The sequence below is a fragment of the Oryctolagus cuniculus genome, chromosome 2, assembly GCF_964237555.1.
Source record: "Oryctolagus cuniculus chromosome 2, mOryCun1.1, whole genome shotgun sequence".
Classification (NCBI taxonomy): Eukaryota; Metazoa; Chordata; class Mammalia; order Lagomorpha; family Leporidae; genus Oryctolagus; species Oryctolagus cuniculus.
The window spans coordinates 3,886,367-3,913,637 of NC_091433.1; the positions used below are offsets into that span (position 1 = coordinate 3,886,367).

The 27,271-nt window shown below is 60.3% G+C and overlaps 1 protein-coding gene across 2 annotated transcripts in view; it reads left to right on the top strand.

The window, feature by feature from the left end:
* Nucleotides 1-27,271, top strand: part of CRMP1 (collapsin response mediator protein 1) — a 57,996-nt gene that overhangs the window by 17,103 nt on the left and 13,622 nt on the right. For both annotated transcript variants that reach the window (XM_070069563.1, XM_070069564.1), the window contains exons 2-7: nt 4,563-4,651; nt 10,938-11,122; nt 13,990-14,154; nt 21,129-21,190; nt 22,220-22,300; nt 26,026-26,094. In XM_070069563.1, coding sequence (XP_069925664.1) covers nt 4,563-4,651; nt 10,938-11,122; nt 13,990-14,154; nt 21,129-21,190; nt 22,220-22,300; nt 26,026-26,094 — 651 coding nt within the window. The remainder of the gene's footprint in view (nt 1-4,562; nt 4,652-10,937; nt 11,123-13,989; nt 14,155-21,128; nt 21,191-22,219; nt 22,301-26,025; nt 26,095-27,271) is intronic.

The following is a 27,271-nucleotide window of genomic DNA, read 5'->3' on the forward strand; positions in this document are numbered from 1 at the left end:
TCCTGGGGGTTAGGAGTAGATGCTTTTGTATTTTGCCTTTTCCCTAATGTCCCACTTGTCCCTGGAACTCCTTAGAAAGTCATCACGTAGCTGAGTGGTCATATGAGTAGTGTGCTTGTGCTGCTGTAATTGGTTCTGGATCGCATCTTTGTGTGTAGTTCCGTGACCCCGTGCAGGACGCTATCCTGTGGACAAATTGAAGGGCAGAGGGCATGGACAGTGGTAAGGCCCTCGGCACAGTTTGCCAACCTGGTGGCCACTCCAAGGTCAGATGAAACTGCGTCCCCTTGAAGGGCTGAAGTCGAGGCTTCCTGGTGCCGGGAAGTCCCCTCCCCTCCTGTCAGCCTCCAAAGGCCTGGCCTTGGTGACCTGAGTTGATTTGATTTTTGTGCCGCCTCTTACATGCTTATGCCAGGCAGTGCCTGCTGGGCACGCCAGCAGCGCTTGAACAACGCCCTCCGGAGGCCACCTGCCAGGTCTCTGCTCCACTCACCCCCATCACACTCCCACAGCAGCTCTGAGGCACAGCGACAGTCACCCCATTTTATAGATGAGAAAACTGAGGCTTGGAGGAGTTAGCAGTCACGTGGATCGTTGGCGGGGTCCGGGTTGGAACCTCCCTCCGTCTGCCTCTGGTGCCTTGTTCTTGCCTGCTCCTGCTGCAGGGCTGTGAGCCAGGCGGGGCCGGCCTCCCCGCAGGCTCCTGCCGTCACATTGGAACGCGTGGGCTGTCTCTGGCACAGCCTGGCCATTACACTCCAGCTGTGAAATCGTTGTTGAATTTTTCATTAGGTGTTTTGATTTTTTTCAAAGTTTACAAACAGCAAACTTCCACGCAGAGTTTGCTACAGTCGCGTCTGCTAACTGCTCAGTCATCATGGGGATCCTGAGAGAGCGGCGGGAGCCCTGGGGCTCTTTTCGCTTGCAGGTGTCTGGATCTCATGTTAAGGCGATTTGAAATGTGCGTCTATATATAGCATCATATGTGTAGTGAAATTCACTCAAGTTCTGTGAGTTTTTTTTTTTAAATGCATAGTACAGGCAGAAAGACAAAAAGAGACACACACATAACAGGGAAAGAGGGAGAGAGAACAAGAGAGGGAAGGAGGGAGGGAGGGAGGGAGGGAGAGAGAGAGAGAGAGAGAGAGATTGAGATCTCCCATCCATTGGTTCATCCCCCAACAGCCTGAATGGCATTGGGCCAAAGTCAGGGCTGGGAGCTCCAGTCTGGGTCCCTGTGGGTGACAGGAGCCCCGCCCTTGAGCCATCAGCTCTGCCTCCTAGGGTCTGCATCAGCAGGGCTCGGACGGGAACCCAGCACTCCGCAGGGGCCTTGGTGCCTCACCTGCCGCGTCACGTGCCTACACCCCCTGTGAGCTTTCACACTCACATTTAGTGCACGGAGAAGGGAACTCAGCTCCAGGACCTGGGCTCACAGCCTTGGGGTGTTGCTCAGTCCCCTCTGCTTGTGGGCGGGGGTGTCGCAGGGTCGCGAACAAGTGTGGTTCTGTGTCCCACACGCTGCACAGGGTGTGAGCCCATCTTGGGTCCCACCTGCACCCTTGTTGGTCGTGTGAGCCTGGGGGGGCCACACCTGTCTCTGAACCTCATTTCCAATCACCCCTAATGCTCCTTAGGAACTGTTCAGCACAAACTGTCACCGAGTGTGACTCTCATGCACTTCCCAGGGGGTCTCCTGTGTCTCTCCGATGACTTCCCACACTGGGGAGACTCGGGGGGGCGTGGACTCCGCTCCTGCCTTCAGGGTTCACGGCTTACATGCTGGGTAATCATCACCTCTGCTTTTGGTCAGTACAGACTTGTTGTTAAAAAATGATTTCTTTTATTTATCTGAAAGACTTACAGTGAGAGAAGGAGAGAGAGGAAGAGAGAGAGATCTTCCACCCACTAGTTTACTCCCGAAATGGTCTCATTGGCTGGGTCTGTGCCAGGCTGAGGCCAGGAGCCGGGAGCTTCCTCCGGGTCTCCCACATGGGTGCAGGGGCCCAAGGACTCGGGCTGTCCATTGCTGCTTCCCTGGGTGGATTAGCAGGGAGCTGGATCGAAAGTGGAGCAGCCGGGACTTGAACTGGTGCTCGTATGGGATTCCGGTGTTGTAGGTGGTGGCCTAACCCACTGAGCCACCCTGCTGGTCCCTGATAGAGAATTTTCTAAACTCGCTACACCTGGGCAATTCTTTTCTTATTTTTAATTTTTTGTTAAAGATTCATTTTATTTATTTGAAAGAGTTTTATATATATATATATATATATATATATAGAGAGAGAGAGAGAGAGAGAGAGAGAGAGGTCTTCCATCTGCTGGTTTACTCCCTAATTGGCCACAATAGTCAGAGCTGAGCCGATCCAAAGCCAAGAGCCAGGAGCTTCTTCTGGGTCTCCCATGTGGGGGTAGGGGCCCAAGGACTTGGACCATCTTCCACTGCTTTCCCAGATGCATCAGCACGGAGCTAGATTGGAAGTGGAGCAGCCGGGACTCGAACCTGTGGCCATATCGGATGCCAGCGCTGCAGGCCAGGGCTTTAACTCACTGTGCCACAGCATACCTGGGCACTTCTTTCTTGGACAATACTCACCAGACACCCTCTGAGCTCTGAAGTACACGGCTTTGAGAGCCGACAAAAAGGCACAGGGACTCTTCCAGGCTTAGTTTGAGAAACACCCTGGCACTGCAGCGCCCCCATGTGGACGCTGCACACAAGGGCGCCCATGGGGAGGCGTGGGTCTGAACAGTGTCTGACTCCCGGAAGCAGAGCTGCACCGATCCGAAGCCAGGAGCCAGGAGCTTCTTCCGGGTCTCCCACGTGGGTGCAGGGGCCCAAGGACCTGGGCCATCTTCCACGGCTTTCCCAGGCCACAGCAGAGAGCTGGATCGGAAGTGGAGCAGCCAGGATTCAAACTGGCGCCCATATGGGATACTGGCACTGTATTCAGTGGCTTTACCTGCTACACCACAGCGTCAGCCCCTAGATTTATTTTATGTATTAGAGAGATTGATTGATTGACTTTCCAACCGCTAGTTCATTCCCCAAATAGCTGCAAAGCCCAGATCTGGGCCAGCCTGAAGCTGGGAGCCAGGAGCTCCCTCGGAGTGGAAGTGGAACCTGCACGGAAGACGTCTTTGGTGGTTTCCTGTCTTCTGAAGGGTTTCCAGATGAGTCATTAGCATGTTCAATAATGAGTGAAGGAATTCCTGCTCCACAGATGCCCCAGTTTCTTCAACCAACGAATGACTTCAAAGGGAGGAGGAGCTGGGTGGATTCTGACGGAGAACTGGAGCAGGTGCACGGTGTGGGACTGGCGTGGATGCCCATTCAGACCCAGCAGTCGTGGCAACGCGGCTTTGCAGCCATCGAGTCGAAGGGAGCAGATTACCGGCTGATGGGAAGGCGTGGCTGCTCCCGGGGGTGGTTGGGATCATGGGTGCTGGGTACGTTTATCTGAGGAGTCCTCACTGGTCAGAGACACACGGAAGAATCTAGGTGGAACTATTCGATGTTTGGGATTTGTTTTAAAATAGCTCAGCGAAAACGAAATCAAGAGTTTGAGGGTAAAATGAGAACGGTAGAGTATTGAACCGCCAGATGCTGCAGTTGCGTGATGGGATTTTTTGATCACTTCTCTTTATTTATTTTAATTAAAAAATTATTTGAAAGGCAGAGCTGCAGAGGAAAACATTGAAAGAAGACAAAAGAGAGGCTGTTGGTCACATCCACACTTCAAAGGCAGCCACTGTTAATTGTTGTTTTCTGCATATTTGAGATTTTTTTTTAAAAAGATTTGTTTATTTGAAAGGCAGAGTTACAGATATCCCATGCCGCGGCTCACTAGGCTAATCCTCCGCCTGTGGCGCCGGCACACCGGGTTCTAGTCCCAGTTGGGGCGCCGGATTCTGTCCCGGTTGCTCCTCTTCCAGTCCAGCTCTCTGCTGTGGCCAGGGAGTGCAGTGGAGGATGGCCCAAGTACTTGGGCCCTGCACCCGCATGGGAGACCTGGAGGAAGCACCTGGCTCCTGGCTTTGGATCAGCGCAGCACACCAGCCTCAGCGGCCATTGGAGGGTGAACCAACGGAAAAGGAAGACCTTTCTCTCTGTCTCTCTCTCTCTCACTGTCCACTCTGCCTGTCAAAAAAAAAAAAAAAAAAAAAAAAAAGGCAGAGTTACAGAGAGGAGAGATGGAGAGAGAGATCTTCCACCTGCTGGTTCACTCCCCAAATGGCTGCACCAGCCAAGGCTGGGCCAGGCCAAAGCCAGGAGCCTGAAGCTTCTTCCAGGTCTCCAATGCAGGTGCAGGGGCCCAAGCACTCGGGCCATCTCCCACTGCTTTCCCAGGCGCATTAGCAGGGAGCTGATTCGGAAGTGGAGCAGCCGGGACTCGAACCAGTACCTATATGGGATGCTGGCACTGCAAGCAGCGGCTTAACTGGCTGCACCACAAGGCCGGTCCCTTGGTCACTGTTTTACGTTTAAAATATTGGGGAATTTTTGTGGAAGAAGTGAACGAACCGGAACACTGACACCCATGCTCTGCTTTGCGTTTCAGAGCGACCGGCTGCTCATCAAAGGCGGGCGCGTCGTCAACGATGACCAGTCCTTCTACGCTGACGTCTACCTGGAGGACGGAGTGATCAAGTGGGTGGGCCCGAGCGAGCCGGCCTCCGCGGGGTGTGGGTGGGGGTTCTGCCCACGGAGGTCTGGGCAGGCACGGGTGTGCGCCCCGCGTCCCGCATGCTGGGCTCTCTGCTACGTATGGACGGGCCCCTGTCACCCGGCGCTCTCCCGCAGTGGGGGGTGCAGCCCTGTTGTGGCGGGCGAGGCTGCCGGGCGCTGCTCCACGCTGCAGGCTGAGGGGCCTGGGTTCCCTCTTGGGATCTGCCTCCATTCACTGCTGTTTCTTCACCTGCTCACACCTCCGCACCTGGGGGAGGGGAGGGGGGGAGGGGAGAGAGGGAAGGGAGGGAGGGGGGGCGCCCTGGCTCTGCACCTGGGGGAGGGAGGGGAGGGGGAGGGCGCCCTGGCTCTGCACCTGGGGGAGGGGAGGGGAGAGGAGGGTAGGGGGGGCGCCCTGGCTCTGCACCTGGGTGAGGGAGGGGAGGGGAGGGAGGGGAGGGAGGGGAGGGGAGGGGGGCGCCCTGGCTCTGCACCTGGGGGAGGGGAGGGAGGGGAGGGGAGGGGAGGGGGGTGCCCTGGCTCTGCACCTGGGGGAGGGGAGGGGAGGGGGGGGAGGGGAGGGCACCCTGGCTCTGCACCTGGGTGAGGGGAGGGGAGGGGAGGAGAGGGGAGGGCGCCCTGGCTCTGCACCTGGGTGAGGGGAGGGGAGGGGGGCGCCCTGGCTCTGCACCTGGGTGAGGGAGGGGAGGGGAGGGGAGGGGAATGTGCTCTGGCTGGCCCTTGGGAGCAGTCCGGGGTTTCCCTCTCCTGCATCCTGCTGGCTCCTTCTTAGCCATGCTTGTGACGGCCCAGGGGTCCGCTGTGGCGGCCAAAGCAACATGGGCCTCTCCCTGTTCTGGGCGCGGGAAGGCTTGGGTCCAGGTGCCTTCGGGGCCGGTTCCTCCCGAGGCCTCTCTCCACCCCTGGAGCTCTCTCTCTCTCTCTCTGACAAGGACGGGCCGTGTTGGGGGCGGGTCCCACTCCTGTGGACTCATTTAACCATAACTGCCTCCTCAAAGGCCCTAGCTCCAACTCCAGCCCCACGGGGGAGGGGGACGCTGGGGACGCTGGGGACGCTGGGGACGCTGCTTCCCCAGCTGCTGCCTCGCTCCAGGCCTTGGTTTTCCTGTGGCCTCCCGCTCTTTGGCTGTGCCTGGCGGCTGCGGTTCTCTTGCCCTGAGGCGAGAAGGACCTGGGTGCACTGGCTCCCCAGCCTCTTCCCCTGGGATCAGGACTAGAGGAGGAGACCTCCCCGGGCCAGCTTGGGCTTAGCTCAGGTAGGGAAGGCACGGGCAGTCTGAGCGAGGTGAGGGTCAGACAGGGCCACCTGCACGACAGTGAGGAGGAGGAGGAGGAGTGCGGAGGGGAGGGCGAGAGGAAGCCGTGGGCTGTTGGGAGCACTCAAGAGACGCGTCCTTGAAGTGCCCCATGAAGAGCAGGTGCACAGGGCACAGGGACCGTCCCTTCCTCTGTCTGTCCACCCCGACTCCAGCTCCACGCTCTGATCATTTCAAGCCAGCTCGGGCCTCCCCACCGCTCGCTCCTTCTCCCAGCCATGATGAAACTCGCCATGCAGCCCCTGCTCAATCTGCAGCTGGAGCCGTCTGCTAGAGTGCCCTGTCCCCCGTCCCCCAGGGCACCCCCTGTCCCCCAGGGCACCCTCTGTCCCCCAGGGCACCCCCTGTCCTCCATGGCACCCCCTGTCCTCCATGGCACCCCCTGTCCCCCAGGGCACCCCCTGTCCTCCAGGGCACCCTGTGTCCCCCATGGCACCCCCTGTCCCCCAGGGCACCCCCTGTCCTCCATGGCACCCCCTGTCCCCCAGGGCACCCCCTGTCCTCCAGGGCACCCTGTGCCCCCAGGCACCCCCTGTCCTCCAGGGCACCCCCTGTCCTCCAGGGTACCCTCTGTCCCCCAGGGTACCCCCTGTCCCCCAGGGCACCCTCTGTCCTCCATGGCACCCCCTGTCCCCCAGGGCACCCCCTGTCCTCCAGGGCACCCTGTGCCCCCAGGCACCCCCTGTCCTCCAGGGCACCCCCTGTCCTCCAGGGTACCCTCTGTCCCCCAGGGTACCCCCTGTCCCCCAGGGCACCCTCTGTCCTCCATGGCACCCCCTGTCCCCCAGGGCACCCCCTGTCCTCCAGGGCACCCTGTGCCCCCAGGCACCCCCTGTCCTCCAGGGCACCCCCTGTCCTCCAGGGTACCCTCTGTCCCCCAGGGCACCCCCTGTCCCCCAGGGCACCCTCTGTCTTCCATGGCACCCCCTGTCCTCCAGGGCACCCCCTGTCCCCCAGGGTACCCCCTGTCCCCCAGGGCACCCCCTGTCCCCCAGGGCACCCCCTGTCCTCCATGGCACCCCCTGTCCTCCAGGGCACCCCCTGTCCCCCAGGGCACCCCGTGTCCCCCAGGGCACCCCCTGTCCCCCAGGGCACCCCCTGTCCTCCAGGGCACCCTCTGTCCCCCATGGCACCCTCTGTCCCCCAGGGTACCCCCTGTCCCCCAGGGCACCTCCTGTCCTCCATGGCACCCCCTGTCCTCCAGGGCACCCCCTGTCCTCCAGGGCACCCTGTGTCCCCCATGGCACCCCTGTCCCCCAGGGCACCCCCTGTCCTCCATGGCACCCCCTGTCCCCCAGGGCACCCCCTGTCCTCCAGGGCACCCTCTGTCCCCCATGGCACCCTCTGTCCCCCAGGGTACCCCCTGTCCCCCAGGCACCCTCTGTCCTCCATGGCACCCCCTGTCCCCCAGGGCACCCCCTGTCCTCCAGGGCACCCTGTGTCCCCCAGGCACCCCCTGTCCTCCAGGGCACCCCCTGTCCTCCAGGGCACCCTGTGTCCCCCATGGCACCCCCTGTCCCCCAGGGCACCCCCTGTCCCCCAGGGCACCCTCTATCCCCCAGGGCACCCCCTGTCCTCCATGGCACCCCCTGTCCCCCAGGGCACCCCCTGTCCTCCAGGGCACCCTGTGTCCCCCATGGCACCCCCTGTCCCCCAGGGCACCCCCTGTCCTCCATGGCACCCCCTGTCCCCCAGGGCACCCCCTGTCCTCCAGGGCACCCTGTGCCCCCAGGCACCCCCTGTCCTCCAGGGCACCCCCTGTCCTCCAGGGCACCCTCTGTCCCCCATGGCACCCTCTGTCCCCCAGGGTACCCCCTGTCCCCCAGGGCACCTCCTGTCCTCCATGGCACCCCCTGTCCTCCAGGGCACCCCCTGTCCTCCAGGGCACCCTGTGTCCCCCATGGCACCCTCTGTCCTCCAGGGCACCCCCGTCCCCCAGGGCACCCCCTGTCCTCCATGCCAACCCCTATCCTCCAGGGCACCCCCTGTCCTCCAGGGCACCCCCGTCCCCCAGGGCACCCTCTGTCCTCCATGGCACCCCCTTGTCCACCAGGACACCCCCTGTCCCCCATGGCACCCTCTGTCCTCCATGGCACCCCCTTGTCCCCCAGGACACCCCCTGTCCTCCAGAGCACCCCCGTCCCCCATGGCACCCCCTGTCCCCCAGGATACCCCCTACCCCCTAGGGCACTGGCTCTGGCTCCTCTTTGCCCTTCTGGGCCAGTCCAGGTAATTCCTCCTCCAGGAAGCCTGCCCTGATGCTGACCTGGTGCAGGTGCATCCCCGTGTCCCTCCAGCCCGTGGGCAGCTGACCGTCGCTGCCTTCCTCTTGTGGGCTGTGCGGAGGACAGCCCTAGTGTTGGTGGAGGGCGGTGCCAGTCATCCGGACCTGTGAGACCACGAGGACGTTGCTCTCGGCAACGTGGGACGACCTGGACCCGGAAGGGGCGAGAGGCAAACTGGGGGTCTCTCACCCACCGCTTCTGTAGACAGAAAGCAGCTCTGGGGGCAGTACCCCTTTGAGTGGGGGCCCCAGCGCTTCGGGGGCATGGGAGGGTAAAATAGTGCTGAGAGCTATTTCCCCGGCCCCTGGCCCCGGGAGCTGCCTGTTGCTTTAAGTTTGACCTGGCCGCCTCCAGCCCGCCCTCCCTCGGCCGAGCAGCCCCGTGAAATCATCAGGCCTGGCTCTGCCAATGCAGCCGTGGGCAGGACTCGAAATCCGGTGGCTTTGTTGAGTTCACACAGCCTGCAAAGGATGCCTTGAGATCCAAACCCCCCCTCCCCCCAGGGAAAAGGTTCCCCAGCCCTGCAGATCCCAGTGTGTATACAGATGGAGCACGTGGTTGCCAGTCGCGCTGCATTAAGCGCTTGCTGTATGCACGGACACCTGGAGCAGTAAGACCTGGGCTAGCTAGACTGTTGTGGAAATCGGCAGCTTCCCCGGCATTTAAACCCCGGTGCTGCTCGCCTTGGAGCGCCGGCATTGCTTTCCCGCCTGGCAGCGACCGACCGCGGCCCGGCCTAGCCCCGGGAGCTGTGGGTCTCCCGCGTCCTCGCGCCCTCCCGCCCTCGCAGGCCGCTCCTGCGCGCCCTTTGTCCCGTTTCCCTTCTGAGTCCTGGGCGCCCCTCCAGGTTTGCCCCAGGCCAGGGAGGGTGACTGCGCCTGTGTGCGGGAGGCAGAGAGGCAGCCAGGCCTGCTGGACAGAGCCCTGGCACCAGACTTGGGAAGGCAGGCCCAGCGCCAGCCTGCTGTGTGGCCTTGGGTACGGCCCCAGCCCTCTCCGGGCCCCGTGTGGTCCTCCCTCACCGGGAGATGGGAGGAGGTCGGCCAGAGACAGGAACGGCCCCCAGCGAGGGGACTCGGGTGGTGACGGTCGCCTGCTCCGGTGGGCTGGGCCATGACTCTAGGCGAGCTCCCTGCCGGGCTGTGCCGAAGGGGGCAGCCAGAGCCCCCAGCGCCCCGTCGGCTGGGACCGTGCCCCACCCTTGCCAGGGGCTCGTATTTGGGCTGTGACCCCATCTTTAACCGCTGTTGTGAGCACTGAGCGAGACGCCCATGAGCGCTCTGAAGCCCGGCCCAGCCGGTGACGCTGCCTGCGCGGCGTGCGAGGGCTGGCGTGGCTTCCAGGGGCTCTCTGCCCTTGGCTCCTGGAGAAAGAAGGTGGCAGGACTGGGCCAAACAGGCTTCCATGAATCAAGTCAGAGGTGACGGAGGGGCGGGCTGCTGACCGGGCCTGAGGGTGGGCGGTCACACTGCCCCCTGCAGGCCTGGGAAGGGAGAGCCCCACCACAGCCTGGCCCAGGAGGCTGCACCGTTGCACCGCGGGGGTGGCTGCTGTGGGGGCCCTGACAGGCTTGGGAAAATCAGGGTGCTGCTGATCCCACGAATGCAGAGCACGATTATTGCCATTATTATTATTCTTCACATAAAGTCACCTCGGTCAGATCTCGAGGGCTCAGCCAGGCATTGACCTTGGCAGCTGCTGAGTCCCTGTCCTGGTTCTGGTTGAACACCTTGACATCACCCCCGAGAAAAACCCACAGCCATCGCCTGTCGCCATGAGTGCCCGTGTGGGCCCCGGGGGCTGGGCTGCTGAGTGCTTGGCTCCCCCCTCCCTGTTTGGAGTTTTCCCTCCTGCTGAGGGGTCTCCAGCACCTGTTACCCAGGGAGCAGACGTGATGGACAGCTGTGCTGACACTCCCGCCCCGGCTGCTCCCCTCCCCCCCAGCAGATCTCGCACGCCCAGAGAGCGTCTGTCACCTTGTTTGGCCGTGCTCCTGCGTGAACCCAGGTTGCCCGAATGGCTCAGCTGCTCGGGCTGCTATGACCATGAGTGCTGTCCCCCGGTCTGGAGGCGGCAGTGCCAGGCCAGGGCGCTGGCAGGGCTGGCGCCTCCTGAGGCCGCTCTCCTTGGCTTGTCCCCCCACCCCGTGTGTCCTGATGTCGCCCTGTAAGAGCAGCCTGCTTCCGACAGGGGGACCCATTCTTGCTGACCTACAGACACAGGCACTTTCGGGGGTTGCGGGAGGACCCCGTTCGGCCCCAGTGCCGCCCATGGCAGGAGCTGTCAGACAGAGCTTGGGGATTGTCACCACCTCAGTGCCGCAATGGCTTCCGTCTCTCTGTCCCCAAGAGCGTGGTCCACAGTGTGCACGGTGCCCAGGAGCAGCAACCTGGAGCCTCCTGGGAGAGAGACGCTGGTCTCACCCCTGGCGGAGTCAGCTCTGCTCCCTCTGCCCCCAGTGGGGCTCCCTGATGACAGGCGGAGGGAGGCGGCCTGCCTCGGGCTCCCCGGCCCCCTGTGCTGTGCTGGCTTCTTCCTGGCCCCCTGAACCCCGCTGAGTGACCGGTACTCCTGGGGCTCCGTGGCGCGTTTGCCCCTTTCATTTTGCTTTTGAGAACTGAAGGTTGGTCTGTTGTTTGTTGCCAGACAAATCGGAGACAACTTGATTGTCCCTGGGGGAGTGAAGACCATCGAGGCCAATGGACGGATGGTCATTCCTGGCGGCATCGACGTCAACACGTACCTGCAGAAGCCCTCGCAAGGCATGACGGCGGCCGACGACTTCTTCCAAGGGACCAAGGCGGCTCTGGCGGGCGGGACCACGATGATCAGTGAGTTGCAGCGCCCCCTGCCTTAGGGATGCGGGCTGGGAGTTCTCGTCAGCTCCCAGTGGGCCCTGTGCCCAGGGGATGGAGATGATGATGGTGGTGATGATGGTGGTGGTGATGACGATGGAGATGATGATGGTGATGATGGTGATGACGATGGAGATGATGATGGCGATGATGGTGGTGCTGATGGTGGTGATGATGGTGGTGATGGTGATGATGGTGGTGACGATGGAGGTGATAATGGTGGTGATAATGGAGATGATGATGGTGGTGATGACGATGGAGATGATGGTGGTGATGATGATGATGGTGATGATGGTGATGGTGATGATGGTGATGATGATGGTGGTGATGGTGGTGATGATGGTGATGATGATGGTGGTGATGATGATGATGGTGGTGATGGTGGTGATGATGGTGATGACGATGGAGATGATGGTGGTGATGATGGTGGTGATGACGATGGTGATGACGATGGAGGTGATGATGGTGATGATGATGGTGGTGATGATGGTGATGGTGGTGATGATGGTGGTGACGATGGAGGTGATGATGGAGATGATGATGGTGATGATGATGGTGGTGATGATGGTGGTGATGATGGTGGTGATGACGACGGAGATGATGGTTCAATGCCGTTCTCGCTGTAGTGCTTCTGACACAGGTCCGTGTCTCACAGAGCATGTTGTGAGTGCTGTGGGTGGGACACAGGATGATGTCATGCCCACATGGGTGTCACAGCTTTTTAAAAATGGCCTTCATGTGTATGGGAAGACAACAGCTCGTGCACCCTGGATCTTACTGCCTAGGAAGGGGTTGAAGTTAGCATGTTGGTTTTAGATGCTGGTTTAAAGACAGAGGGGGCGTGGCTGTGAGTGGACGGGGTCCCAGCAGTTGGTGATGGAGGATGGGACTTATGGGGAGAGGAAGAGTGATGGTTTCGTGGCTTCTGCTGGCTCTGCTACCCCATGCTGGGGTGGAGGTGAGGAGAGGGGTTTGCCCGTGACCTGGGAGAGGGGCGGTGTTGCAGGAGTTCCAAGCCTGCTGGTTTTCGGGAGCTTTTGAGGTCTCCCCATGGGAAGGTCAAGTGCATGACCAGGGTCAGGGTTCCATAGCTCAGAGGAACTGGCGCATATTTTTAAAAATTTTATTTATTTGAAAGGGAGAGAGAGAGAGAGAGAGAGAGAGAGAGAGAGAGAGAGAGAGAGAGACTTCCATCTGCTGGGTCACTACCCTGCAACAGCTGGGGCTGGGCCAGGCTGAAGCCAGGAGCCAGAAGCTCCATCCAGGTCTCCCACGTGGGTGCAGGGGCCCAAGCACTTGGACCATCCTCTGCTGCTTTCCCAGGTGCATTAGCGGGGAGCTGGATTGGAAGTGGTGCAGCTGGCACTCGAGCTAGTGCGCGCTTGGGATACCCGCTGTGCCACATGGCAGCCCCGAGGTGCTACCTGTTAATGAGCAAGCACACAGACTGACACCTTCTAGAACCAGGCCTGACCACGTAACGGACGAGCAGAGCAGGAAGCGCCAGCAGGGAGACTGAGAAGAAGCAGCCAAAGAAACAGGACAAGAAAGAGGCCCAGAAAAAGCCATTAGGTGTGTTGCCATGGCAACCGGGGGACCGAGTTTCTAGAAAGGGGAATGAGTGTGCCGTGAGGGGCCCTGCGGAGGGAGGGTGGGGGATCTCCTGGAGATGTGCAGAGGCCGGTGCTGCCCAGGGGTGGGGCACCAAGTAGGGACTGCACCGTGGGACACCCGGCCAGAGGCAGTGGCTAGCTGGGGATGTGGGGTCAGGCCAGTGTGAAACAGGAGGGCCCCTTCTGGGTCCACCTTACACTACGTGATCTGAAAGTGGTGGTGACCTTAGGATTTGAGTGTCGTCCAAGGGGGCAGTGTGGCGTCACGTGGAGGTTCAGGCTCCTGGCTTGCCCCTGGGAGCGTTGCCTCCCCTCCTCTTACTCGTGTGTGACCTCAGACACACTACTGACCCTGAGGTCTGTGAGACGTGGCTGTCGGGGTTCACATGTGATGTGAACCATGTGGTGTGTCGGGGTTCACGTGCGATGGGTGTGAGAGTGAGGTAATTCATGTAAAACCCTCGAGGCACTGCCTGACACATAGAAAGCAACTGACAGGCAGCTGGGATGATGGTGATGGAGACAGCAGACGCTGGTGATGATGGCACTGCTGTGCTCATGGTGATGGTGGTGACAGTGACGGGCCATGCTGATGGTGGTGATGACGATGGAGGTGATGGTGGTGATGGTGGTGATGACGATGGAGGTGATGGTGGTGATGACGATGGAGATGGTGGTGATGATGATGATGGTGATGATGGTGGTAATGATGATGGTGATGATGGTGGTGATGACGATGGAGGTGATGGTGGTGATGATGATGGTGATGATGGTGGTGATGATGATGATGGAGATGGTGGTGCTGATGTGATGATGATGGTGATGATGGTGGTGATGATGATGATGGAGATGGTGGTGCTGATGTGATGATGATGGTGATGATGGTGGTGATGATGGTGATGGTGATGATGGTGATGGTGGTGATGATGGTGATGATGATGGTGGTGATGATGGAGATGATGATGGTGATGATGATGGTGGTACTGATGGGGTGATGATGGTGGAGATGGTGGTGGTGATGATGGTGATGATGATGGAGATGATGATGGTGATGATGGTGATAATGATGGTGGTGATGATGGTGGTGATGACGATGGAGATGGTGGTGGGGATGGGGTGATGATGATGGTGGTGCTGATGGTGCCAGGCAGTGGTGATGGTGGTGCTGGTATGGCCACCACTGGAACAGCTTGGGTCCTAAGCATCACGCTGCATGTTGCTCTGCCCTAGTTGACCACGTCGTTCCTGAACCTGGGTCCAGCCTGCTGGCCTCCTTTGAGAAGTGGCATGAAGCGGCCGACACCAAGTCCTGCTGTGACTACTCCCTGCACGTGGACGTCACCAGCTGGCATGACGGGGTCCGGGAGGAGCTGGAGGTGCTGGTGCAGGACAAAGGTCAGTTGGCCCTGGAGGGGGACTTCAGGGTCTCTGGTTTAGGGTAGATCCCAAGATTAGGTGGAGATACAGATCCCTTTATTTGCATTGGCTGAACCCAGTGAAAATCCAGACTTCCCTTCCCCTGCCCACCCCGACCCCCACTGGCCCCAGGAGTCTGCGGAGACCCTGGGAGTGTCCCGGGTTCCGCTGCCAGGCGTGCGGGTCCCTCACTGGCCCAGCCTCCCTTTCCTGTCTGCACCGGAACCCAGCCCGGCTACTGTTGTCCTGGCTGTCACCTTCTAGACCCAGCTCAGCCAGTGCCGTCTGCCGTGGCCCCGGTCAGGGCTGCTCTGTTCCCGGAAGGCCCAGCGCTGCGTCCTTGGGCCTCTCCGGGGGCATCTGTTCCTGTTGGGCTGGGACTAAGGGACATGGGTCACACGTGTGGCTCCTGCATTCCATCCTGAGCCCCACAAGGGAGGGGGGACTGATTTCAACCACTCTCCCCACCCTGACTCGCCTCTGGGTGCACAGCAGGAGTCCCTCCCCGTACAGATGCTTCACATCACATGGAGGGGAGTCGAACCCGAGACCCCGGGGAGCAGAGCAGAGCAGGCTGAGGCAGGGCAGGACCGCGGTCTAGGCTGGGGCGCAGGGGCACCCCGAGAACTGTTGGCCTCCCTCGGGGGACTTCACGGAGCCTGCATGTGTTTCCAACTGGAATACACCTGCTGTGTTTTCTCATTATGAAACGATTATTGCTTCCAACACAACAGCAAAAAAAGCCAGGAAATTGAGAGTGGGAAAAAGACTTCCCGCCCCCGCCCCCGGCTCTGCCCCCAGCCGCAGCTGCCCGCTAACGTGCGGTGTCCTTGGCGTCCATTCCCGTCCGCCGAGACGGCGTCTTTCCTTGGGCGGTCGTACGGTTGCTGTTATTTGGAAGTTGCATTTTTTTTCCCACTTAACGTTTTATGAGTAATTTTATCAGGAACTTTTTAATGGCTCGTGAGAGTCCATGTAATGGTTAATTTGCTCAATGTCATGGTTAACTTGCTGAGCTAATTTCCTTTTATTGGGTACTTGGGTTTTCCATTTATTTTATTGTACACCGTGTTGCGGTGAATGTCTTTGGGCGTAAGCACTTGTTTGCGTTTCTAATTACTTCCTTAGGCTCGCAGGGATGGAGTCCCAAAGTCAAAGGGTTACATTTTTCAGGAGCTTGGTGCTTCCTGCCCGATCGGTGTCCCGGCATGCGGCACGGCCCGGTGTGCCCACGCCGGTCTCCGGTCCCCTGCTGCTTGCACCGCTGGGCGTCGCTGCCTCCGAGAGCCTTGGTGGTTTGATGGGTGAACGGTTCTGTGCCTTTATTGCTTTCCTTGGAGGTGCTTGAGTGCCGGCTCCGCTGAACGCCCTGCGTGGGTGTCTCCTCTCGAGCCTATCGGGTGTATTTGCCTGCTGTCAGTTTGCATGTTTCATGCCTGTTATACCCGATCCCGTCCGTTGTGGCTGCTGGGAGTCCGGTCAGCAGTCAGGGGACTGACCGCTGTGTGTCTTGCTTTCCTCGCCTAATTAAGTCCTGAGCCGTCCCCCTCCGACCCCACTGCGTGGGGTTTAACAGCTTCGCCATGGACGCCATCAGGAGGGCGTGGCCAGGGGTTGGGGTGGAATGCTGGGGTCTCATCATGGTCGAGGGAGACCACCAGGCTCTGGCTGCAGGCGGGACATTTGTCGGGGTCCTCACATCCAGGACATTTCCCTCGGAGAGAGAGGAGAAACAGCAGTGGCCAGGAAAAGCGTCACTCAAGTTCCAGACGCACTCGTGGGTCTGCGGGCGGCCGACCCGTGTCGGCCATGCTGGTATTGATCGATGTTCCAGGGTTAGAACACGTGGGTGCCGTCCCGGGTGAACGGGACAACCTAGCGTGGGACTGCGCAGAGCGTTTTCCGGTGTACATGTGCCGACATACATGTGTCTTCCATGCATGCACGCACTCACATATATGTACGTGTGCACATGAAACTTCTAGATAAATGGAGCCTTTTGTTAATGTGCATGGAATTCTGCAGTATGTTTTTCACTCTGTAACGTGGGAAACCAGGCCACCCATCCCCCACTCACTGTCAGTGTTCCCTGGGGCCCACCACTCCCCCCTCCGTGTCCCTTTCTCCCCTTGGACCATGGAGGTCATTTAAAGGTTGGGAGATGTGTGCCAAGTGCTCAGGGCGGTGCTGGCTGCAGTCGGGACTGTGTGCTCTTAGCGATTATCTGTGCGCGTGTGTGCGCACTTCCCCCCCTGCCCCCAGGGCCCCCCCCCCCCCCGCCTTCTTATGGGACGTCGGAGTATTCCATTGCTGATCTGGTGAACTTTACATGCTCCGTGTTGTCAGCGGAGACCCGGAGATGGGCCTGCAGGCAGGGAGCCTGTGTGGTTTGCTGCTGTAACAAAGTAACAAAACCAGGCCGGCTTTGTGGTTTACAGCAGCAAACCGGTGAGCCTGGGAGTCTCCTGGGGGAGGATTTCTGCAGGGGGCGCAGCTGGAGGTGGAGCCGGGGCTCAGTGCTGCTTCCCTGTGGAGGGGGGGAAAGATGCTGGGTGGGGGTGACGTGGGGGGGGGGCACTATTTGGAGACTCAGACTGGGTTGGGAGGAGCCTCTGCTGCCTGCTGGCTCCAGCAGGGTTCTGGCTGTTATACCCTCTCTCTCTCTCCCTCTCTCCCTCTCTCTCTCTGGGGCTGTGCCAGGTGGGTCAGGCAGGAGACACTACGCCCACTGCAGGGCAGGCTGGGCTGTGCGGCTCAGGCTGGGTTTCAGTCCAGCTGCCGCCCATCGCCTGACCTCTCTCCTGCCCTGGGCTCTTCACGTTGCGTCGGGGCTGGGGAAAGGTCGGGTCCTCAGTGCCTCTCTCTGGAGCCGGGCACACACGTGCCGGCATCCCAGCGCAGCCCCTGAGAGCAGCCGTCACACCAGCCCCGATGCACGGCGTGGGGAGAAGCCTCCATCTCTTAATAGCAGGAACTAAAGGGACGTTGTGGCTGCGAGCGTTTACCGCGGAGCCTCGTTCTGTCTAACGTTATCCGTGGTCCCCTCTCTCTCCTCCCCAGTGACCCCCATGCTCTCAGCCAGTCACAGAATAGAGCTCCAGACCCAGTAGCTGTCACGGTCTCCACACAGAGGGCAGATGAAGCTCTGTGGGCGTGGCTTCTCTTGATCCGGGGACCTGTGCCCTGAGCGGGTCTGTAATGTTCACACCCCACCTGAAGCCAGCACAGTATGGGGACAGGATGGGAATAACCACAACCCACACTCCTGCCTAAAACCAGGAGAAGTGGTGGCACCTCGCCCTGGGGGTGGGGAGCGTTCCCTCGCAGAGCCCAGGCCCCTTCCCTGAGAGCAAGGTCAAGGTAGGACAGCCTAGCGCCTTTGCATGGGCCAGAGCTGGCCTGTGGCCTCTGTCCCTGTTGCTCTTGGTTTTTCACATTCTTCGAGGTTTGAAAGAGCAGAACAAAGATGACATTGGCCAGATGTGTGTGCGATCAGTGGCCCGGCCGAGATTCCGACTGGGGTTTGGTCGCAGCTCGCCCTCTGCGCTGTCACCGCTCCCCTCCCCCAGCCCCCAACGGCTCAGCTTTTTCCTACCTGTAGGAGGTCAGCAGCCCAGGAGACCCCTGCTGTTTTGAAGTCCATCAGGGTCTCTTTCAACCCAAGAGAATGCAGCTTCCTTAAACACACCGTGGGTTTCCCATGTATCAGAGCCTGGTCCACCCCATTCGGCAAATCTTGTTTGAGGTCAACCTGCTTAGCACAAGGCATTGTGCCGTGTGTGCCAGAGCCTTGAAGTCTCAGGAGCGCCTCTGTCCAGCCGGGCAAGGTGACCGGACCCCGCCTGGGAGGCGTCTGAGGTCTTAGCGGAGTTGTGGCTGTCCAGCGGCGGTTTCTCATCCAGATCTGTTTGTGTGCTGACGACAGCCGAGACGAGGAGCTGCTCTGTGCATTCCGGCCAATCTGGGCCTCTCCTTATCCAAAGAGAGTTGAAGAGTTCATTTAGATGCAAACATTTTTAAAAATAGACTCTGCTTCTTGATGGCAGTTCTGCAAGATTTTGTCCATTTTTAGAGTGCGCCAGCCTACTTCATGTTTCCCCAGCACCTGTCTCTGCCTGAAACCAGCTCCCTTGTTTGCTTGCTGCTAATCACCCCCACTAGAACAGCGACAGGGCCCCTGCCACAGCTGTGTCCCGCATTCACAGCCAGCTCTCAGCCAACCGCTGCTCCTGCAGGAGAGACAGCCGCCAGGGCGTTTCCCACACACTCACCTCTGCTCCCTCTTTGAGCCGTCTCTCGCCCCCCCCCCCCCCCGCACTGCCCTGGCCCCCGTGGGGGAGGCGCCAGCCTGCCCCGTGCGCAGGTGCACAGCTGTGCTGCAGAGGCCAGCAGGTGTGCTCTGGGACCCTTGGACTCAATCCCTCACTGGGGCTCCGCCGAGCCTCCACCAGGCGTCGAGCCCTGGACCGTGGTCTGGAGTCACGTTGCATGAGCGTGGCTGTTTCCATGGCTACCGAGAGGCCAGGAGTAAAAGAAGGAGCAAGCGAGAAAGTTCCTGAGCGTTCCCAGGGCCTCGCCGCCCAGCAGGTGTCCCCTACCGGCGCCTCCTTGCGAGGAGCCTGGGAAAGCTCTGGTGGGGGCCAGGAGAAGCAGGCCACAGGGAGGGGCTTCTGGGGTCAGGAATGGTGTTTCCGCTCCACTGCTTTTCTTTTAATCTCAGGACAAAATGCCATACGAGTCCAGTGTGTGGCCTGGTGATTTAGGAAGGGGTCTCCCCCCGCCCAGGCAGGGGCCAGGGCGTTGCCAGCTGCCCCCCCCAAGACCCTTCTCTGGCCCCGTGGTAATCACAGCTCCCGCCCCCTCCCCTACGTAATCACCGCCTGAGGTTTTCTAAGTAGGATTTGCACAGAAATGCTGCTGGTGTCGAGTGTGTTTGCCTTGTTGGATGCTTGCTTCTAGTCTAAGTTCAGAGCCCACTCTTGTGGTTTCTAACCTGAGCTTGCTCTGCCGGCCACCCCACTGTCCCTGGGGACCGGTGCTAGGGCGCAGCTATTAATTCTGCCACATGTTTTCCAGTTCATTATTCCTTCTATCTGTGTGGTTTACTTTGTACATCTGTGGGTTTTCATTCTGTCCTTGTAGCATTCCTTGTTGTGAAAGCTTACTTGCTTTATGACTTCTTCCTCTCTCCTTAAAAAAAATGCAACATGGAAAGCTATGAATTTACCTCTGGCTGCGGTCTTGCCTGTTTACTCATTGGTCTTTCTTCGCGTCTGTAGGTTGTTTTCTATTTTGCATTTCAAAATGTTGCATCTTCACAAGACACATGGGATCATGTAAGCCCTCTTGACTAAAGGCTCAAACTTGTAGGTTAGTCTCTGAAGACAGCTTAAAATATCTTTCCTGATCTTTCTGGAAAAAAAGATTTTTAAAAAAGACTTATTTGAAAGACCGAGAAAGAGAGGGACAGAGACAGAGAGACAGAAATATCTTCCATCCACTGGCTCACTCTCCAGATGGCTGCAACAGCTGTGGCTGAGCCAAGCCAAGCCAGGGGCCCAGAACTCCATCCAGATCTCCCACGTGGGTGGCAGGGACCCAAGCACTGGGACCATCATGCACTGCTTTCCCGGGTGCATGAGCAGGAAGCGGATGGGAGGCAGGGCAGCTGGGACTTGAACTGGTACTTAGCATGGTGCTGATGTTGCTAGTGGCAGCTTAACTGGCCGCACCCTGACGCCGACTCCGGGAGCAGACGGCTTTTGGCTTGTTTTTATTATCGTTCAGGGTGAGAGCCATTTCCATCTCATTTAAACTTTTGTCTCAAATTCTTCTTGTTCCAGTCCAAATGTTTGCTAATTCCATTAGCAAGCGTAGTGTGCAAAGCACGTTACAGATGTGCACAACAGAATGATAGATAAGACCTGGGCCTCCGTCCTCAAACGACTCGCAGGTGGACCAGGGAGAAGTCCCTCCCGCCCGTCCCCTGCTCCCCTGGCCTGCCACACGCCGTGGCCGAGTCCTGTCCCTTCCGCCTGTGTGACTGCTCACCTGTGCGGCTCCTGCCCTGGCTCCCAGCCTCTGCACAGCTGCCCTCATGCCACCAGCGTCTTCCTCCTCACCTTTCTGCACACCCACCCTCCACGCGGCTTCCAGAACAGTCCTTCTGCCCCCAGAAGTCTCTGGTCAGGCCCCTGCCTTGCTGGATAGAGTGAGGGTCAGCCGGCGTGGTCAACACGTCACCCAGCTGTCGGGTTTAAACCGGCTGTGACGGCCAGTTGCATTTAGGTATTTGTACTGCAGTGACGAGAAGTTAGACCAGAAAGCACCAGCTCCCCTGGCCGCAGCTCCAGGACTCATGCTGGGAGCCACCACCGTGTCCTTTCGGCTCCGTGGAGTCCGAGCCCTCTCCCTCCTGCTCCCCACTCCCTCGCTCTCCTCTGCCTTCAGCTTCGGCTTAGCTGCGACCTCCGGGGAGCCTCCGGGGCCCAGGCCACGGCCCCAGGGTGATGCTGGTGGCCCTTCTGGGAGTTCTGGTGCCCCTCCCCTCCTGGTGGTGGCTGCTGCGCCCTGGGACGGACGTGCTGTCTCCCCTGACCACACTGTTGTCCTTGGGATGGACGTGCTATCTGCCCTGACCACACTGTTGTCCCTGGACGGATGTGCTGTCTGCCCTGACCACACTGTTGTCCCTGGGACGGACGTGCTGTCTCCTCTGACCACACTGTTGTCCCTGGGACGGACGTGCTGTCTGCCCTGACCACACTGTTGTCCCTGGGACGGACATGCTGTCTGCCCTGACCACACTGTTGTCCCTGGGACGGACGTGCTGTCTTCCCTGACCACACTGTTGTCCCTGGGACGGACGTGCCGTCTCCCCTGACCACACTGTTGTCCCTGGACGGACGTGCTGTCTGCCCTGACCACACTGTTGTCTGTCTGTTTTGACACAGGGGTCAATTCCTTCCAGGTGTACATGGCCTACAAAGACCTCTACCAGATGTCCGACAGCCAGGTAGGCCCCTCCCTGGGCCCAGCCCCGCCCCTGCTGGCTGGGCTGTCAGTGCAGTAGCTGACAAGGGTGGGGGGCTGTGAGGACTCGGGGGGAGAGCTCTGGGTTCAGGTGCTGGCTGTGGCATGTGTCACTCATGGCCTCTCCTGGGCCCTCGTTCCGTTTGCCCTACGACAGCCAGGTGGGGTGGGCGGCCTGGCCCCGGCTCACCCACTGCCACCCACAGAGAGTCTCAGAGTGTGTTCCCCACTCTGGTGGCTTGGGCACAGGAACCGGCACCTCCCAAGGGCTCCAGGGTTGGTTCTGGGGCTCAGGCAGGGCCAGGAAATCGTGTACCCCAGGACACTCCTCAGAAAAGGGCACTGGGGAGGCTGAACACAGGTTCAGTGTCCCGGGAAGAGTCCCGCGCGGTGCAGGGGCGTGGGTGTGATTCCACCTGCTGGTCTGGGTGCTCTGCCTCCAGGTGGCCTCCTGCACCTGCCGTCTCCATGGAAACACACACCTCGGGGGGCGTGGTCCTGGGTGGCTTGGGTCCTCAGCGTAGGTGAGAGACGTCAGGCGTGGGCAGGGCTGGCCCTGGCTGTGTGCCGGGCTGCCAGCTGTGTGCTTGTCCTCGGTGCTGAAGCTGGCGGAGAGCTTGCCCTGCCCACCGTGGTCTGTAAGCTCAGAGGCGCCGAGCCTTGGGAAGGTGGGCTTGTCTCCCGGGCGGACCTGGTGACACCAGCTGAAGTGACGGCTCAGCTCAGCTGTCACACCGACAGCCACAGCTGTTGCCAAGGAGCCGAGGCAGGAAGAAAGTGGGAGGCCCCGGGACTGCTGATCGGTTCTGTCCCCCCACCTCCTGCTTCCGGACCTGGACGGTGTCTGGGGGAGGGAAGAGCTTCCCAGGGTCTGACTCGTGGAGTGAGGCGTGCCAGGCCTGTGCGGGAGCACCCGCTGCGCCTGCCGCGGCCAGCAGGTGCGTGAGCGTGGGTGCCGAGAGGAGCTGGCTCTGTCTCCCGCTCACACCCATCCCTGTTCCTCCGACCGCAGCTCTATGAAGCCTTCACCTTCCTGAAGGGGCTGGGAGCCGTGATCTTGGTCCACGCGGAAAACGGAGACTTGATAGCTCAGGTGAGTGCTGTGCGGGTCTGCTCCGGCCCACTTCCCTCTCCTTGCTTGCTCTAAGGACCCCCCTGCGTCCCATCAGCCCGTGGGGCTGTGTCCTTCGCTGAGCGCTGACCAGAGGGGCCCTGGTCCCTTGCCACGTGGGCAGTGCAGTGTGGCAGCTGGCGCCCATCCGGAGCGGTGCTCAAGGGCGGTGGGCAGGGATGAGCACCCCACGTAGGGATTGGCTTCTTCCAGAAACACCTGCCGGGCAGCCTTGTGAGCATTAAGTGATGTCACGTGTGGGAGACTCATCAGCTAGGGCCAGGCCAGGGGTGGGGTGGAGATGGGGACAACAGTGGAGGCAGAGGGACAGCCAGGTCGGCCTCCAGCCGTTCTCGTGAGTTGTGAAGCAGGGGCAGGGTGCCGGGCGTGGAGCACGGTGAGCAGGCCCTGCTGATGGCTGCGTGGGGTGGGGGTCCCTGGCCTGGGTCCCTGGCGTGCAGTGGCCAGTGATTGCAATGCCACAGTCGGGGTCAGCAGAGAGGGGAAGGTTAACGCCAGGTGAGGGAGGTGTAGTCGCCCCTACTTGGCAGCTGGGGAAACTGAGGCATGGGGCAGCAGGGTCAGTACCAGCCTGTCTGTGTGGTCCCCACGCCCCGTGGTGGTGCCGCACCAGGTTCAGGTCAGGACATCTGAAACACCACCGATCGGGCTCAGCGGTCGGCTCTCTGGTTTCCCGGATGATGGAAACCCTTTCAGTTTCAAAGCCGAGAACAAGCCGTACCTGGTTCTGTGCCATGATGGGGACAGAGACGGCCCAGGAGCAAGAAGTGAGGGCCTTGGGGGCCCGACCTGATGCTGCCCCGGGCTGCCTCCTGTCCCCCGGGACCGACGTCCCGCTGCACACAAAGGTCCCCCTCCCAGGAGTCCCTGCAGTCCCTTCTCCCGTCAGTATCTGCGCAGCACCGGAGCCTCACCTGTTCGGGGCTCCGCGGTGGTGTCTCGTGCAGTGCGTGGCTCGGGAAGGCGCAGCGGCACAGGACACGCGGTGGTGGGGCGGGGCGGGCTGCCCGTCGGGAAGGGGAGTCGTGGGATCCAGCCGGGCAAATGTTGGCCAGTCCCTGTCAAGTCATTCTCCGCGGCCCTGGGCCCCAGGTCACCCACCCTTCGTACAAGAGGGAGCGCTCCCTGCGGCTTCCTGCCCAGCAGCATCTGGGGGTGCAGCCACCTCTGTGTGGGTTCTTGGCCTTTGTCCCTTGCAGCCTGAGCTCCCAGCATTTGCAAAGTGATTCCCCCAGACCTCTGTGGGCCTCCACTGAGCCTCACTGGGGTCGGCGTCCTTAGACAAAGGGCATTCCCAGAGTTCTTCCTGGTGACCCACCCCCACCCCGGGAGGAGCCGGGGGTCGCATCCTAGGCTCACTAGGCTAATCCTCCGCCTTGCGGCGCCGGCACATGGGGTTCTAGTCCCGGTCGGGGTGCTGGATTCTGTCCCGGTTGCCCCTCTTCCAGGCCAGCTCTCTGCTGTGGCCAGGGAGTGCAGTGGAGGATGGCCCAAGTGCTTGGGCCCTGCACCCCATGGGAGACCAGGAGAAGCACCTGGCTCCTGCCATCGGATCAGCGCGGTGCGCCAGCTGCAGCGCACCGGCCGCAGCAGCCATTGGAGGGTGAACCAACGGCAAAGGAAGACCTTTCTCTCTGTCTCTCTCTCACTGTCCACTCTGCCTGTCAAAAAAAAAAAAAAAAAAAAAGGCTGGCGCCGCGGCTCACTAGGCTAATCCTCCGCCTTGCGGCGCCGGCACATGGGGTTCTAGTCCCGGTCGGGGTGCCGGATTCTGTCCCGGTTGCCCCTCTTCCAGGCCAGCCCTCTGCTGTGGCCAGGGAGTGCAGTGGAGAATGGCCCAGGTGCTTGGGCCCTGCACCCCATGGGAGACCAGGAGAAGCACCTGGCTCCTGGCTCCTGCCATCGGATCAGCGCGGTGCGCCAGCCGCAGCGCGCCGGCCGCGGCGGCCATTGGAGGGTGAACCAACGGCAAAGGAAAACCTTTCTCTCTGTCTCTCTCTCTCACTGTCCACTCTGCCTGTCAAAAAAAAAATTAAAAACAAAACAAAACAAAACAAAAAAACAAGTAAAGCAGGTGCCAAGCCCAGCCCCCACTCAGAGGGAGGGGACCCGGAGGTGGGGGCATTGGGAGCGTCTCGGAAGCTCCCGCCACAGCCTGATCTTAAAGTTCATTCCCGCGGGCCCGCTCGGCATCCACCCGCCGACATTCTGCTTCCGCTCACTTCCGGCTGAGTTCAGCCCTGTGGTTCAGCCCATGGCAGGAGCTTGTCACCTTCTTCATCGCTGTGTAGAATTCCACTGCCCGACTGTCCAGAGCTGGACGTTGGGGTGGTTTCAGATCTCAGACTGTTCTGTATGGACGTCCTGTGCCCCCTCATGTCCAGTCTTCTGTGAACTCGGGCTGACCGTTCTGCAGTGAGCGGTGGGAGTGGCTGCCGGGTCGTGGCTGGCGGTGTGCCTGTTCGGCTTCAGCAGTCACCGCTGAGAACCCAGGGGCTTCGAGCTCCTCTCGCTGCCGGCGGGGACTCAGCTTCCTCATATCCCGTGCACCTGCTGCCCCACATCCTGTCCGTCCCCTCCGCGGGGATGCAGAAGGCAGTGTAGACAAAGTGTGTCCCCGAAAACCAAGTCCCCTTTACCTCCCCGTCACCCCCCTCTGTTTCTCCGCCCTCCCCTTCTCCAGACGGGAATAGTAAGTGACGTGAACAATTTAGCGTAGGAATTTCTCCGTGTCACAAACGTCTTTCTGTAAACAGTTTCCAGAAGTGCTTTCTAAACACCGCCTTCCGTGAAGTGACCCCATTGCATACGGGATCCAGCGCAGCTGCGGGGCCCTGAGGCTGTTCCCGGCCTCGGTTTCATGTGTGTTATAAGCTCTCACCCTACAGGCACAGCTGAAATTGTTTTTTTTTTTTTTTTGAACCCATGGTCGGGGGGCGTCTAAGAATGATGACAACGAGGCTGCAGAAGCTAAAATTAGCAGCCGCACAGCTGGCATCTGGGCCATGTAGAAACTTTTTTTTTTCCCCCAAGAATTCCCAGGACAAGGAAACCTGGGAATGAATGGTTTGAATCTGGGCCACGGGCTTCAAGGTTCTGTGGAAACGTCGGGGTCGTGGCGTCCTGCCACTCAGACAGACGCGTGGCAGAGACGGGAGAGCCGCCGCCGGCCCTGGCACCCTTGCTGTGCCCGGGCGTGGGCTTGGCGTTGGCAGGGGCTGTCTCCCTCACGCACCTGTCTCCGAGCACCTGTGCTAGGAGCGCTGATCTGGGGCTCCGAGAGCTTGGCCCACTTGTCCAGAGCCGCAGCTGTGGTCGGTGCTGGGCTGGTCTCCGAGGCGACGGCTGTTTGATTCCAACATCCACGTGGTCCCCAACACCAGGCTCTTCCCTAAGGAGACGACGCAGAGACATGGGGAGACTGGAGGCCCGGCGGGCGGTCTTCGAAGCTCGCTTCTTACAACGCTGCTTCTCTCATTGGCCAGGAAAATAAGCCCGGTGTGGGTGCTGCGTGAGGAATTGCAGAGGGGAAGGTGGCGAGATGGAGGGGGTGTGGGGGCAGGAGCCTCTGTTCGCAGCCCTGGCTGCTGTTGGAGCTGGTGCCCCGCCCACCTCGCTGGGTCGGGGCAGCGACTTCTCGCGGCTCTGGCGCTCGGTAACCACGGGCCCACTCTGTCGTCCCGCAGGAACAAAAGCGCATCTTAGAGATGGGCATCACGGGTCCCGAGGGCCACGCTCTGAGCAGACCTGAGGAGGTAAAGTGCCCCCCGCTGGCCGTGACCCTGGCAGCCCTGAGCACCCCCACCCCCCTGCCCTCGCTGGAACGGCCCAGCCAGCGTCCCTCCGCCGGGGCATCCCAGCCCACCCTGCGGCCTGAGGGTCCATCAGAGAGGCCAGGGGAGGCTCAGCATCTCTCAGGGTCGCGGAAGGTCACGCCGAGGTCCCAAGACTCTTGAGCGTGTCAGCCGAGTGTCCTGGGTGACAGGAGAGTGGAGCCACGGTTCCCAAGCCCAGCATGCACCTGCCAGTCTGTTCCCAGGACCTGGGGTCTGGGGCTGGAAGTGTGTGTGTGTGCACACGTATGTGCATTTGGGTGTGCAGGCACACATGCATTGCATGTGCCCGTGTGCATGCATGTGTGCGCTCATGAAGTGCAGGTGAAAGGCAAGCAGATCGGGCATGGGACAGACTGAGCTAAATAAAGGTTTCCTGACGTGCGTGCTCATCAAATCATTAACGAGTTAACCGGGCCCTGTGCTGGACACTGGGGACCCACACGAGCAGTGGTCAGGCCCCTGACCTAGCTCGGTGCCTCTCGAGCCCCAGGACCCCGTGTTGGGCCCTGGTTTGTTCCTGGCCCGTGGTGAGACCAGCACAGAACTGGGGACAGTGCTGAAGAGCTCCCGTGGCCCTTGGCTGCTGCTGCTGTGCCCAACACGTGGCCAGTAGCCTCCTTGTGGAGGGCAGGGTGGGGCCCTTCTGGGTGACACACTCGCCCAGCTGTGGCTGCAGCACAGGGAATTAAAATCACGACAGAATCGAAACAACCAGCCCTTTTGTGTGGACAGCGCCGGGTGAGAGAGGCGGCGACCAGAGCACCCAACAGCAGTTTCCCTGTCTGTCCGTGGACGCACAGGGGACGCTTCTCAGACAGGTGCACTTACCTGCGGCCGGCGTTTGTTCAGTTGAGGGCCATGTGTCCCCATCTTCCGATGCCCTTCTGATGCCCGCCTCTCTGGGCTGGGGCCCTTGGCCACGCCGGGCGCTTCCAGACAGAGCCACTAAGGCAGTTCTACCTCCCAGCCCCCAACCAGATGCTTCTTGTTTACAACACAGCCTTTTCCTCCTCTGCCAGCACAGGCTTCCCTCTGACCTCGTTAATTACGGGAAAGCAAATGCCAGGCAGAGCCCTGGGGACCTGGGGTAGGAGGG